Below are 14217 nucleotides of genomic sequence, written 5' to 3' on the forward strand. Positions count from 1 at the left end.
GTTAACCACCGTGTTGATAACGACTGCAGTGATTCACTTAACAACCGTTGTAAAATGGGCTGAACTCAACAAATTTCTCCCTTAGCAAGGCAAATTCTGGGCTCCACTTTTGTCGCAAGTCAAGGCCTACGTGTAATTTGATTTTGGGGACAATGTGACAATCATTCTTTTGATGGTCCTACAGATCTCTGAAGCTATTAGCCAAGACAAAGACCTATGCTTTTTCATTTTCCCTCCCACTTCTGTCTAAAAAAAAAAAAAGCAGCAACTTTCATCTCTATTTTGGCCCATCATGCTGATCACATTTGATTTTATTTATCCCCTTTGTGCCGCTGCCCATCTCAAATAATTTTATTTATTTATTTTATTTTTATTTTATTATTTAAATTTATATACCACCCTATTCCCGTAGGACTCAGGGCGGTTTACAGGGAAAATTAAAATACATAGCATACAAAATTAAAATCAGTTAAAACTATGATTAAATTACAGTCCCTGAAGTTAAACTAAAACCCAATTAAATTAAATTAGTTAAAACCCCTCAGTCTGGCCCAAACAGCTCGAAGAACCATGCTTTCAAGTCCCGGTGAAATGAGCGAAGGTCGGGGGCAGTCCTGAGTTCCGTGGGAAGAAATAATGACTCCGGGCTTGCCTTAACCCTGGTTTAAATAAGCCAGGACAGCCTGGTTCACACGTACTAGTTTAGAAATCACAGAGGACAATTTCTAAAACCAAATAACCGCAGGACGCATTGGGTTCCGCCTTCGTTTCACTTTCCCAGACATTTCAGCCGTGCTCCCAAAATCGAAAGGTCAGCCTTAAACAGAACTTTGCTCAAGGACGAGCTTGCTGCTTATAAAAGGAGAGGCAGATATCACTGAATGAAAAAAAAAGAAGAGAAACACAAAGGAGAGAAGATGATGGAAAGACATCGTTGGAGAAACTCAACAGCAGCAAACATAATCGGCTTAAGGATTATTAGATTTCCAGGCAGTTAAACTCGAGTCAGCTGGACCAGCATACGTAATCTGTTTAACAATGATTAGATTTTCGGCCAGTTAGTCTTGAATCAGCTTTAAAAGAACAGTTGCTGTCTTTTAAGGGAAGGGACAGGGAGCGAATCTGGAAGAAACTCAAGACGGAACACAGGACCTCCTGATGGATGGATGGATGGATGGATGGATGGATAGATAGATAGATAGATAGATAGATAGATAGATAGATAGATAGATAGATAGACAGACAGACAGACAGTATATATATATATATATATATATATATATATATATATATATATATATATATATATATATATATATATATATATATATATATATATAAAGATGATAGATGAGAGAGATGATAGATGATAAGAGATTAGAGAGAGAGTAGATAGATAGATAGATGGTAGATATAGATATATATATATATAATGATAGAGGATAGAAGATAGATAGATAAAGATAGACAGACAGATGGTAAATAGATAATATATAGAGAGAGGCAGATGAGATATATATAGAAAGATGATAGATAAGACAGAGATGATGATAGATGATAGAGATGATAGATAGATAGATAGATAGATAGATAGATAGATAGATAGATAGATAGATAGATAGATACAGAGTAGATAGATACAGAGTAGATAGATACAGAGTAGATAGATAGATGGTAGATATATAGAGAGATTAGATAGATAGATAGATAGATAGATAGATAGATAGATAGATAGATAGATAGATGATCGATATGATCGACAGATAGATGACAGATGAGAGAGAGAGAGAGAGAGACTATAACATTTGATGCTCACAACCAAAGAGCAAAAAGAAACACTCACTTCCTGGAAGGGCAATTCAAGCGCTTTTGTCCTCATGTCGACTTTGGTAAGACTGTCTATGCAGGGCAGAATGAAATAAACCCCTTTGGGGAAAAGAAATGACATCGCCATCAAAATAAAAACTACGCATCCACTTCAAACCCACAATACAAATCAACCAGGTGGTGAAGGAAACATATCTCAGGTGCCTCGTCCTTTTCGTTAGCTCCGTCAACTGGAATTTTGCAGACTGGAAAACACGAGCAACTTATATAGGGCCTCTCAGTCTTAGCCACTTTAAGGTAGGTGGACTTCAACTCCCACAATTCCACAGGCTGGCTGGGGAATTTGGGGAGCTGAAGTCCACCTCTCTTAAAGTCACCGAAATCGTGGAATGTTGCTGATTTCACCCACCCTCAGGAAAAAAAAATGATGTTAAAAAAAAAGAGAGGCATTCTAAAATAAAATTTAAAAAAATGAAACTACCCACACCATGGCCCCCCCAAAAATGGGGTGGGGAAGAAGGATTAACTCTGAGAATTTAGTCCAAGGGCTTCGTACGAACTACTCACCTGGCCCCTTTGCGATATTTTTCCGTACGTGTCCGAACCTCATGATGACCGGTTCTTCATATTCGTTAACAACCTGAAACAAGGAATCCCATTGCAGGTTTCAGCCTAATTTTGTACTCCATTTGTAACATTCCAAACATATGAGAGAAAGAAAGAGAGAGAGAGAGAGAGAGAGAGAGAGAGAGAGAGAGAGAGAGAGAGAGAGAGAGAGAGAGAGAGAGAGAGAGAGAGAGAGAGAGAGAGAGAGAGAGACTGTTAAAACAGGTTAACCTTTGCAAATGGGATGTGAAAAGCGTGAACTTTTTGAAATTTGACTGACGCAGAGTTTACCAATGCCAAGGGCGTCCAGGTTTTATTAATTTGATTTTACCTGTAAGCAGAAGCAGACCGAAACGGGAAAAGTCATGAGGAGGCATAGAACTGACAAGACCAGCAGGAACAATTCTCCCCGAGCCAAATTATCTTCTGGATCTTTGCGGAGATGGGGGGGGTGGGGGTGGGGGGGTGGAAGAAAGGGGGAAGAGAAAAGAAAACGGTCGTTTTTTGCAATCTGGATGCAACCGTCACCTTGGCAAAACCCTGAAGGGCGCTTGGTGCTCTCTGAGCTGGCTTGTTTCCTTGCAGACGTTTCGTGGCCCAAACTTGGTAACATCATCAGTGCTTAGAAGGGAGTGGGGTTTATTGAGTGGAAGAGGAAGAGGACTGTAGGGTCTTTGGTGCTTTCTGAGTTGGGTGGGTTTCTTGCAGACGTTTCATGACCCAACTAGGTAACAAGAGCCTTGGTGGAGCAGTGGGCTAATGCCTCCTTAAGTAACACCAGCTGCCTGCAATTAGTGCAGGTTCGAGTCCCACCAGGCTCAAGGTTGACTCAGCCTTCCATCCTTCCGAGGTAGGTAAAATGAGGACCCAGATTGTTGGGGGGCAATTAAGCTGACTTTGTAATAATGCCGCTTGGGGTGTGTGTGAAAGCCCTAATAAGCAGGCATATACATAGAATGAAGGCTACTGCTAAGCTTGTAAGCCGCCCTGAGTCTTCGGAGAAGGGCGGGATATAAATGGAATTAAAATAAATAAAAAATAAATAAAATAAACATCACCAATGCTGGGAGGGAGTGGCGTTGTTGCATTCTCTTCCAGCACTGATGGTGTTACCTAGTTGGTTAATAAAACGTCTGTAAGTAAATAACTAAGCTCAGAGAGTACGAGAGGGACCCGTAGTCCTCCTCCTCCTCCTCCTCCTCCTCCTCCTCCTCCTCCTCACCACACAACCCACTCCCTTCTAGTAGTGATGATGTCACCCAGTTGGGTAATGAAACATCTGTAAGGAAACAACCAAGCTCAGAGAGCACCAAAAACCCCTCAGACCTTACCTTACAAAAAATCTCGGGTGGGTTTCTTGCAGACGTTTCACGACCCAACTAGGTCACATGATCAGCGCTGGAAGGGAATTAGATTTGTGGAATAGAGGAAAAGGCGGAGGACTGGGGAGGGTGGGTGTCCTTGGTGCTCCCTGAGTTGGGTTGCTGTTCCCCCCTCCGCCGCCGCCTTTGTGCAAAAGTAATAGATCTTTCCCCACCCCCACCCCGCCCTCGGAATGAGTTTCTGCCCCGCCGCTCTCCTTGGTCCTTGCCTTGCAACGTGTCGGAGCCCAGCGATTCCTCTGGCTTCTTCAGAGGCACCGACATGCTTGGCCTCGCTCGGGTCGCTCCGGAGGCGCTCAAGGAAAGCCCACCCGTGGCCCGTCCCTTCTGGCAGCCCCTCCCCGGCTGTGGAGGCGCCGTGGGCGGCGGTTGCTGGGTCGCCAACGCTCGAGGTCTTGGCGTTCCTCGCCTCTCTCTTCCCCCAGCCGGCTTCAGCCTGCGCCTTTACGCGCGGAGGGCTCTCCAAGCGCGCCCGACGCCCATATCCCATTCCCCGCTTTGGCGAGCGGCCGAAGTGAGGTGAAACCCCGCGGCGGAGAGAATAATTGTAGCTCGGGGTTGAACTGCGGGATCCTTGGCTGTGGCTGAGCTGGCTTGTTTTCTTGCAGACGTTTCATTAGCCAGCTAGGGAACCTCTTCAGTGTTCGAAAGGGAAAGGGATTTGTGGAGAGGAGGAGGAGGAGGAGGAGGAGGAGGAGGATTGTGGGGTCCTTGGTGCCCTCTGAGTTTGGGGGTTTTCTTGCAGATGTTCCATGACCCAAACTAGGTAACATCATCAGTGCTAGAAGGGAGTTTGTGGAATGATGGAGGAGGAGGAGGAGGAGGAGGAGGAGGAGGAGGAGGAGGAGGAGGAGGAGGATGAGGAGGATTGTGGGGTCCCTAGTGCTCTCTGAGCTTGATGGTTTTCTTGCAGCTATTTCATGACCCAACTAGGTCACCTCGTCAGTGCTGGAAGCCAACCGCATTTCCCTTCCAGCACTGATGACGTTACCTAGCTGGGTCATGAAACATCTGCAAGAAAGCAACCAAGTTCAGAGAGAGCACCAAGGATTGCTCAACCCCGTGGTGTTTGGCAGCAGACTCAGGAGTCCCCAGTGGTGCCCTGGCACAAGTGAGCAACTGGTAAATTGCACGCCAAGGGTGCCATTCTGGAAAAACCAGTATATGTCTTTATGGAAGAGTGTCACAAACCGGGATTAGGAATAGGGCGGTGCTGGCGCTAAGCCAGTCTCCGGTTCGTTATTTAGGCTTAGCATGGGAATCCAGGAACGGTGGCTTCCCATCGCTTAAGTCGTGGCATCAACATTGTTGATTGAGACTTCTGTGGTGACCCGGGGGTTGAGGTACTGTGAAGGACCTCTTTTTAACAGAATAATAACAGAGTTGGAAGGGGCCTTGGAGGTCATCTAGTCCAACCCCCTGCTCAGGCAGGAAACCCTATACTATTTCAGGCAAATGGCTGTCCAGTCTCTTCTTAAAAACCTCCAGTGTTGGAGCATTCACCACTTCTGGAGGCAGGTTGTTCCACTGGTTAGTTGTTCTCACTGTCAGGAAGTTTCTCCTTAGTTCCAGGTTGCTTCTCTCCTTGGTTAGTTGCCATCCGTGGCTTCTTCTCCTGCCTTCAGGTGATCATATTTTTGCGACCTTCGGACAAGCGGTGTCAAAGCGGGAAAGCCGGATCGACTTACCAATTTAACAACCGCAGCGATTCCCTTAGCAAACGTAGCGAGGGAAGTCGTAAAATGGGGCAAACATCGCTTAGCAAATGTCTCACTTAGCAACCTAAATTCCGGGGTCAATTGTGGTCGTCCGTTGAGGACTACAGCTGCATTTGATGCAAGCACCAACCGAACGGAGGCAGGGAAGGAAGAAAAGCTGGGTGTCCAAAGTGGTGGCTTTTTCTGTTGTTGAGTCAAGTGCTTCTCTGCGTGGAAAGTTGAGTCGCCTTCGGGCAAGAGTGGAAAATAAATAGATCTTGTACGACAGGGGTCCCCAATCTCTGCACCGTGGCTTATTCTGAACCAGGCCGCACAATGGTGGGCCGGCGTACCCATGAGTAGCTTGATTTACCAAAGTTGAGTTGTGCGTGCATACGTGCGCGAGCCTCCCAAGGCTTGTGCAAGTGGAGCTGAGCCCGGGCGCACCACCCCGTGACTCATGCGGCTTGCTTCCCCTCTCTCCCCCAACCCCAGCCAGGCCACCGAGCCGCAAAGCCGGGGACTGCTGTGGCACAGGCACCTCTGTGTAACACGCACACACGCTTTTATTCCAAGGGCTCGGAGAAGGAAAGCAACGCAGTGGCCTCTTTCTCTCTCTTTTTTCCTCCTCATCCCAACTACTGCTTCAGAGGGGTAAAACTGTGCAATATATCCAAAGGAAGAGGGAAGATGATGGTGGAGTTCTTCTCCGCGGCAATGGTGGTCAGAGTTTGCAGGTAGCGAAGCTGCAGCGCCGCTGGGTTCTCGCAGATGATGGCTGCGGCCCTCTGCAGAGCCCGCGAGGCGTTCATTTCACCCTCCGCCGCGATCACCTGGAAGGCAGGAGGCCAAATGAAAAAGCAGGTTGGGTGAGGTTTGTGGCCCTGGTTTCCCGAACCCAGGGGTAGGCAACCTGGGCTCTTTTATGACTCATGGACTTCAACTCCCAGAATTCCTGAGTCAGCTGACTCAGGAATTCTGGGAGTTGAAGTCCATGAGTCATAAAAGAGCCCAGGTTGCCTACCCCTGCCCTAACCGCTTTGTTGAACCAGCCACAGTTGGCTGGGTTCGCCGCCACCACCCAGCCCGGATGCCTGAGTCCCGATGGGTGGTTGAGCGAAAACCCACCCCCTTATTCAGCCCAAATTTTGAATCTGAATTCTTGCCCCCTCTTCCTTCTGTTCTCCCAAATCTGAGCACCGCTTTGCAGGTGGGAGAGATCAACATCTGGATCCCCTAGGAGGCATTTGTTTATTTGATTTTTATCCCACTTTTATTACTGCTTATAAGAAGTAAGGTGGCAAACGTGTCTTAAATCCTTCTTCCTGTCTTTTTTCCCCCCCCACATGAGAACAAACTTGTGGTTGAGCGGAAAAAGAGCCCACGGCACAAAGTCACCCAGCTGGCTTTCATGCCTAAGGCAGGACTAGAACTCACCATCTCCTGGTGATTGGCCCAGAGTCACCCAGCTGGCTTTCATGCCTACGGTGGGACTAGAACTCACCATCTTCTGGTGATTGGCCTAAAGTCACCCAGCCGGCTTTCACGTCTAAGAGGGGACTAGAACTCACCATCTCCTAGTGATGGGCCCAAAGTCACCCAGCTGGCCCCCATTTCTAGACCCACCCCAAAAAAGCAAATAAGCATCGTATCCCACCTTGGCCCTGGCTTCCCGAGCAGCTTCGGCTTCAGCCGCCATGGCTCTTTGAAGCTGGTAGGGTAACTTGACATCCTTGATCTCCACAAGCTCCACTTTTATGCCCCAGTCATCTGTGGCCTTGTCCAGAGTGATCTGAAAGAAAAAAGAAAGAAAGAAAGAAAGAAAGAAAGAAAGAAGAAAGAAAGAAAGAAAGAAAGAAAGAAAGAAAGAAAGAAAGAAAGAAAGAAAGAAAGAAAGAAAGAAAGAAAGAGAAGATAGTTCCCTGTGTTTTTCACACACTTACGACCATGACAGCATCCCTGTGGACATGTGGCCGAAATTCAGCCACTTGGCAATTGACCATCCGGACCTTGGCCAATGAGGAAGCCAGATTCTCTTAACAGCCATGTGACTAACTGAATGGCTGCAGCGATTCACAAGAAAGGTCGTAAAGTGAGGGCGAAGCTCGCTGAGCAACCGTCTCGATTAACAGCATCAATTTTGGGTTCAGCTGCGATCTTTTGTCAAGGACCCCTGGTAATTTGGGAATTAGCCGGCCGCTGAAAGTCATTGATTGAGAAGGATAGCGGCCATAGAAAATGAATAAGTAATTTTTTACAAAAAAAAACAACAACCCCAAAACATCCAGCCAGAACCTTTAGAGGATTTCTTAACTGGGGATTGGCGTTACATGTTATGAGCATAGCTTCCCTTGCCCGTGATGACACGCATGGCGTCAGGGGAAACGTTTTGCATGGTTTGATCCCCGCAAGCTGAGACTTGCAGCTGTTGCATTCCTGCCACCAACCTGTCTCAGCAAGTAAGTCAAAGGATTGATCTGCCGCGCAGTGGGGGCTTTCTCAAACCTGCATGCTCTGGGCGATCTCCTCTCGGTCGGAGAGAATCTGAGCCAGGTCTTTGGTCCCCAAGATGTTCCTCAAGGTGGTTTGAGCCAGGAGCCGAGTGGCCGGGTCCGTGTAAAGCACGTTGGCGACGGAAAGAATAGCATTCCAAACCCGGTAATAAACGACGCCGTCCACCATGATCGTCACCGAATCTTTGGTAAGAATCTAGAAGAGGAGAGCGACGGAAAGCGAGCCAAAAGCAAACGCATATTTGCACCAAAAGGCAAGGCCCGTGCTGCTTTGCCAGCAAGAACCTAGCCTTCCCCAAATCTGTGAAAATTGCACTTTTTTAAAAAAAAGTACAGGCAATCCTCGACTTGCAACTCATTTAGCGACCAAAATTCCAACAGCAGCAAAAATATGTATATATATGACTGGTTTTCACATTTACGACCATTGCAGCATCCCCACCTGACCCAAATTGGAAACTTGGCCTCTTGGTTCCTATTTATGATGGTTGCACAATCCCCGGGGATCACGCGATTGAAATTCAGAAGCTTGGCAACTGACTCACACTTATGACGGTCGCAGGGTCCCGGAGTCACGTGATATCCCCTTTTGCAACCGCCTGACAGCCAAAGTCAATGGGGTTAGCCAGGCTCACTTAACCGCCGTGTGGCTAACTTAACGGCTGCATTGCTCCACTTAACGACGGTGGGAATGGGGGCAAACTCCCTTGACAAGCATCTCGCTTAGCAACAGAAATTTTGGGCTGTTGTGGTCATACGTTGGGGACTGCCGGTAGAGCGCTTACTTCTTGAGGAGCTATATCGAACGATATCGTCCGCATATCCACTTTGACCGCAGAATCCAGGAGAGGCAAAATGAAGTAGACTCCTGCAGGAAAACAAAAGTTGGGATCTTTTAGAGAAGTTTGGAAGAACAAGACAGGGGAAGTGAGCAGGGCATAATGCAGCAGCAGGGATGGCAGCAACAATGCAACAACGTAGAAAGCCTCAAAGGGGCTTTTTCAAAAGGCAACCGGTCTATGTTTTTTTCCCCCCCGTTCCCCTTGAGGAGGAAAAAGATCTTTTGCTTCTCATCCAAAAAGCTTCATCGGTTCTGATAGGATGTTTGGAGTGCGGGGGGGGGGGGGAGAATTAGGTTTCTTTGCAGTCATCTGGCCATTAGCCCTCTCTCTCAGTCTCTCTCCGCCGATGACCAAAATCATCTTCATCCTCAGGGGAAATGCATCCCATCCCTTTCTTTCCTTCCTTCCACCCAACCATGTGTCGCGTTCATTCATCCATTAGTTTCTCTCTCCATCCATCCATCCACCTCTCTTATCCATCCATCCATCATCCATCTCTCTCATCCATCCATTCATCCCATTCATCCATCACTTTCTCCATCCATCCATCCATCCTCTCATCCATCCATTATCCATTCATCCATTCATCCATCACTTTCTCCATCTATCATCCATCTCTCTCATCCATCTTTCCATCTCATCCGTTCATCCATCATCAACTTCTCTTTATCATCCATCCATCTCTCTCCATCCATCTCTCTCTCTCTCTCTCTCCCATTCATCTCTCATTCATTCATCCGTCAATTTTCCATCCGTCCATCCATCTCTCTCATTCATTCATCCGTCAATTCCTCTATCCATCCACCCACATGTCAGTAAAAAAAAAAAACTGGGTATTTTCACTTCACTTTCTTGCTTATCCTGTTCGCACTTGGAACCTAGGCAGTTGCCAAGCCCTGCAGTTTGTTATCCAACACGTTCCTTCCAAACAATCACAGACCTAAAGGACTTCTTTTTTGGGGGGTGGGGGGGTGGGGGGGAGGGGGAAGAAGTATCTTACCAGGACCTTTGGACCCTCCTTTTCGTATATGGCCCAGCCTAAAAATGACCACTCGTTCATATTGCATAACAACCTACAATGGAAAGATACACAGTTTCACTCCCTGCTTTTCTGGCCCTCTTAGTGCAGCTTTTATAATGTTCGACCCTGCCTGCTGTGTAAGTTGTAAGTTTCACTCAGGGAGGGAGAAGGAAGGAAGAAGAAAGAGAGAGAAGGAAGGAAGGAAGGAAGGAAGGAAGGAAGGAAGGAAGGAAGGAAGGAAGGAGAGTTAGGGAGAGAGGGAGGGAAGGAAGGAGAGACAGAGAAGGAAGGAAGGGAGGAAGGAAGGAAGGAAGGAAGGAAGGAAGGAAGGAAGGAAGGAAGGAAGGAAGGAAGGAAGAGTTAGGGAGAGAGGGAGGGAGGGAGGGAGGGAGGGAGGGAAGGAAGGAAGGAAGGAAGGAAGGAAGGAAGGAAGGAAGGAAGGAAGGAAGGAAGGAAGGAAGGAAAATAGATCAAACCTTAGGATTCCAAGGCTCTGCCATTACCTCTATGCACATCCAGATGGTTATGGGGAAGGTTAAAATTACAAAAATATACATTAGGATAATGAGGATCCATTCACACGGTCCGTAGTTTTCCTCAAAGTTCTCTGAAAGAAAGAAAAAAACGAACCTAAAACCGTGAACACCATCCCTATTGTGTTTTGCTTTGAACAACATCTACGTGCCCGCCCTGATGGCAAGGTCTCAGCGTTCATTCCTGGCTTTCCACCATGTTTAAAGCCCCGGTCAGGAGCCAACGGGCCGGGCCACACGAAGCTGGACGCGGGAGAAATAGAAGGATGAAGAAAATGACCTCTCAAACACCCTCGCAAGGCAGCCCCAGCTGAGATTCAACCAGACTAAGGAATGAGATGCTTGCTCTTGAGCCAGGCGGGGCCAGTTTGAAAGAAAATTCCACTCCACTGGGAACATAAAACATGTTTCGCCTCTTTAAACAACGAGGCCGAATTTCCTGTCCCGAATTAGCTCGGAAGCTGAAAGAAAAAGGAGAAGAGTCGGTGGGCAGAACGGCATGTCCCTCACGCGCATTAGAAGCGATATTATTTTAAAAAGAAAAATAAAGAATTGTGACATCAATGTCCTACTGGTCTTCAGGCTGCTAAGGCAATGGAGGCGTCCATGTTTTCTTCCCTGTGTGTGTGTGTGTGTGTGTGTGTGTGTGTGTGTGTGTGTGCTTTTGAGCCATCCTTGTCTCCCGCAGGCAAGACCTTGCAGTTTACTCGGCAAGATCTCCGACGTGGTTTGCCGTTGCCTGCTTCCTAGGGCAGAGAGAAAGTGGCTGGCCCAAAGGCAAGACTAGAACTCCCGTCCTCCTGGTTTCTAACCCAGGGAGACTGAAAACCAGTTCTTCACCTTTGCTGTCTCAAATAAAACTATTCATTTCCTGCCTACAAAGTTCTGGCAAGCTTTCAAAGTTTCTCCCCCCCCACCACCACCATTCCACTCTCCATGCCAAGCGTTGCTTCATCCCGTTTCATGGAAAAAGCCACAATCCACTGAGCTCTTGTGACACGCTAACATAGCCTTAGCCGTGGCTACGTTTTGTGCAACACGCTAAACCCAGCAACCTGATTGTTGTTGGGTTTCCCCCACCCTCTAGAGTTTATCAGCAAGGGCAGGAAACACCCTGATTGAAATGTCCCCTCCTCGAATTGTGCAGCTTCCTGGCTTTGTCGGCTGTGACTTCTTGTGCATGTCAGTCCTCGTTTTTTTTTTTAAATATAGAATCGCAACCTGCCACCTATTTTCAGAGGGTGATAACAGAGGCGTCAAATTCGGATTGCAGCAGCTCCCAGTTACAGTGGTGGAGGGGGGGGCACCAGCTTTCCAGGATAAACCACGTTGTAAAAAAGAAGTTGAGACTCCAAAAAGAGTGCAGAGAAGAGCAACAAAGAGGATCAGGGGACTGGAGGCTAAAACATATAGGGAACGGTTGCAGCAATTGGGTATGTCTAGTTTAATGAAAAGAAGGACGAGGGGGGACATGATAGCAGTCTTCCAATATCTCAGGGGCTGCCCCAAAGAAGAGGGAGTCAAGCTATTCTCCAAAGCTCCTGAAGGCAGGACAAGAAGCAACGGATGGAAACTAACCAAGGAGAGAAGCAACCTGGAACTAAGGAGGAATTCCTGACAGTTAGAACAATTAACCAGTGGAACAACCTGCCTCCAGAAGCGGTGAACGCTCCACCACTGGAAGTTTCTAAGAAGAGACTGGACAGCCATTTGCCTGAAATGGTATATGGTTTCCTGCCTAAGCAGGGGGTTGGACTAGATGACCTCCAAGGCCCCTTCCAACTTTTATTATTATTATTATTATTATTATTATTATTATTATTATTATTATTATTATTATTATTATTATTATTATTATTATTATTACTTCTTTTTGGTCAACTCACTGCACTGAAGTAAAGGTGGAAAAGACTAATTAAGGAAAGGAGGGGCAAAAATAAAATGTGAATGAGAGAAAATAAAATATTTTTTTAAAGTATTTTTTTAAAAAGAATTAAATCAAATTGTTGAATTGTCCCATTGAATTGTCCCATTCTGTCACTAAGATTTGAGCCTCACTCGATAGCGCATAATTGACCAAAATTGTTCAACTCGATGGCAGCTAATCAACTGATCAAAATTGTTTGATTTGATAGCCCACAAACAATCAATCAAATGAGTTTGATTTAATAGCATGTTATCAGCCAAACTCAGGTGATTGATTGCATAGCACCCAAAGCTTCAATCAAATGGTTTGATTAATTTGATAGCCCATAATCCAACTCATAGGATTGATTTGATAGCACACAATCAATCAGACTCATAGGATTGACATGATAACCCTTAAACAATCAATCAAATGAGTATGATCTGATAGCTTATGATCAATCAAACTCATAGGATTGCATAGCACACAAAGCATCAATCAAATGGTATAATAATAATAATAATAATAATAATAATAATAATAATAATAATAATAATAATAATAATAATAATAAGAAGAAGAAGAAGAAGAAGAAGAAGAAGAAGAAGAAGAAGAAGAAGAAGAAGAAGAAGAAGAAGAAGAAGAAGAAGAAGAAGAAGTAGTTGGAAGGCATCTTGGGGGTCATCTAGTCCAACACCCTGCTCAGGCAGGAAACCTTGTACCATTTCAGGCAAATGGCTGTCCAGTCTCTTCTTAAAAATCATCAAACAAACAAACAAATGACTTTGATTGCTTTGATGACCCATCATTAATCAAAACTGGTAGATTGACTTGACAGTACGAAATCAATCAATCAAAAGTGATTGGCCCATAGCCAACTCATCAAACTTGGTGGCACCTAATCGGCGAAACCAAATAGTTAACAGTTTGATTAACTCGCTAGTACATAATCAAACAAATAGGCTTGATGGATTATTCCTAAGAACCAGCTAAAGAAGTATCGTTGTGCCTGCCGCTGTAGGAAGGGTGGAAAGAAAGTCATCAAGGATGGCGAAGAAGAAGTTGGATGTATTTTTATATTCCCAGGTGCCCTCTGTGCATGCTCAGAGGGTCTGCTTAGCAGCAGTACCCCGGGTCCCAATGGAATCGGCCACGCCGAGCTGGCCTGCAAGGCAGACAAAGCCCACTCCTCATTACCCCTCAAGAATTGCCCTATCCTTTTAGATTCCCCTCGAGTGGCGGCGCTCTGCACTGGCTCAGGAGCTCGCCGCGCCAATCCGCAGGGTAGGGCAGCTGCCATTTGGAAACCGAGCCGGCTAGTCAAGGGCCGCGGGGCACAGCCAAGCCCCGAGGCGGGTCGGTGGGTCTCACCGTCCAGTTTCAGAGCGTCTGGATTCCTCCGGGTGCCCCTTTCCATGCCGCCCGTCAGCCCCAGGGCGCCGTTTCCCAGGTTGGCGGGCGGGACGGGCAGCAACCGAAACGAGCCCCCCCCCCCCGCGCGGGGACCCCGGCCGTTGCCGGCTGCGGCTCCGTGGCTCGCGCGGCGCGGATTCCAACCTCTGGGGCGCTCCGCTCTCTCGGCCAAGCCTCTGGGGGCATCCCCACGACCCTTCCCGACACCTGGCACTTGGCTCGCTCGGGCTTCTTTGGCAACTTCAGGGATGACAGTAGCCTCCATGTGCTCCCGCCCCCCTCCCTCTTTCTTCCCATCTCCCTCCCTCCCTTCCTTCCTTCCTTCCTTCCTTCCTTCCTTCCTTCCTTCCTTCCTTCCTTCCTTCCTTCCTTCCTTCCTCCCTTCCTTCCTTCCATCCTCCCTCTCTCTTCCCATCTCCCTCCCTTCCTTCCTCCCTTCCTTCCTTCCATCCTCCCTCTCTCTTCCCATCTCCCTCC

General features: G+C 47.0%; 1 protein-coding gene across 1 annotated transcript; it reads right to left on the bottom strand.

Moving 5' to 3' along the window:
* Window positions 1–6150: 6150 nt before the first annotated feature.
* LOC308674759 (stomatin-like) lies at window positions 6151–14005 on the bottom strand (the record flags this gene model as incomplete). Its single annotated transcript, XM_081339490.1, has 8 exons — window positions 6151–6345; window positions 7170–7304; window positions 8018–8221; window positions 8811–8893; window positions 9868–9940; window positions 10392–10495; window positions 13457–13492; window positions 13699–14005. 8 exons carry the CDS (start codon window positions 14003–14005, stop codon window positions 6151–6153), a joined length of 1137 nt encoding a protein of 378 aa, XP_081195616.1.
* Between the last annotated feature and the right edge of the window lie 212 nt (window positions 14006–14217).

This window comes from Vipera berus, assembly GCF_964194415.1.
Source record: "Vipera berus genome assembly, chromosome: 15".
Lineage (NCBI taxonomy): Eukaryota > Metazoa > Chordata > Lepidosauria > Squamata > Viperidae > Vipera > Vipera berus.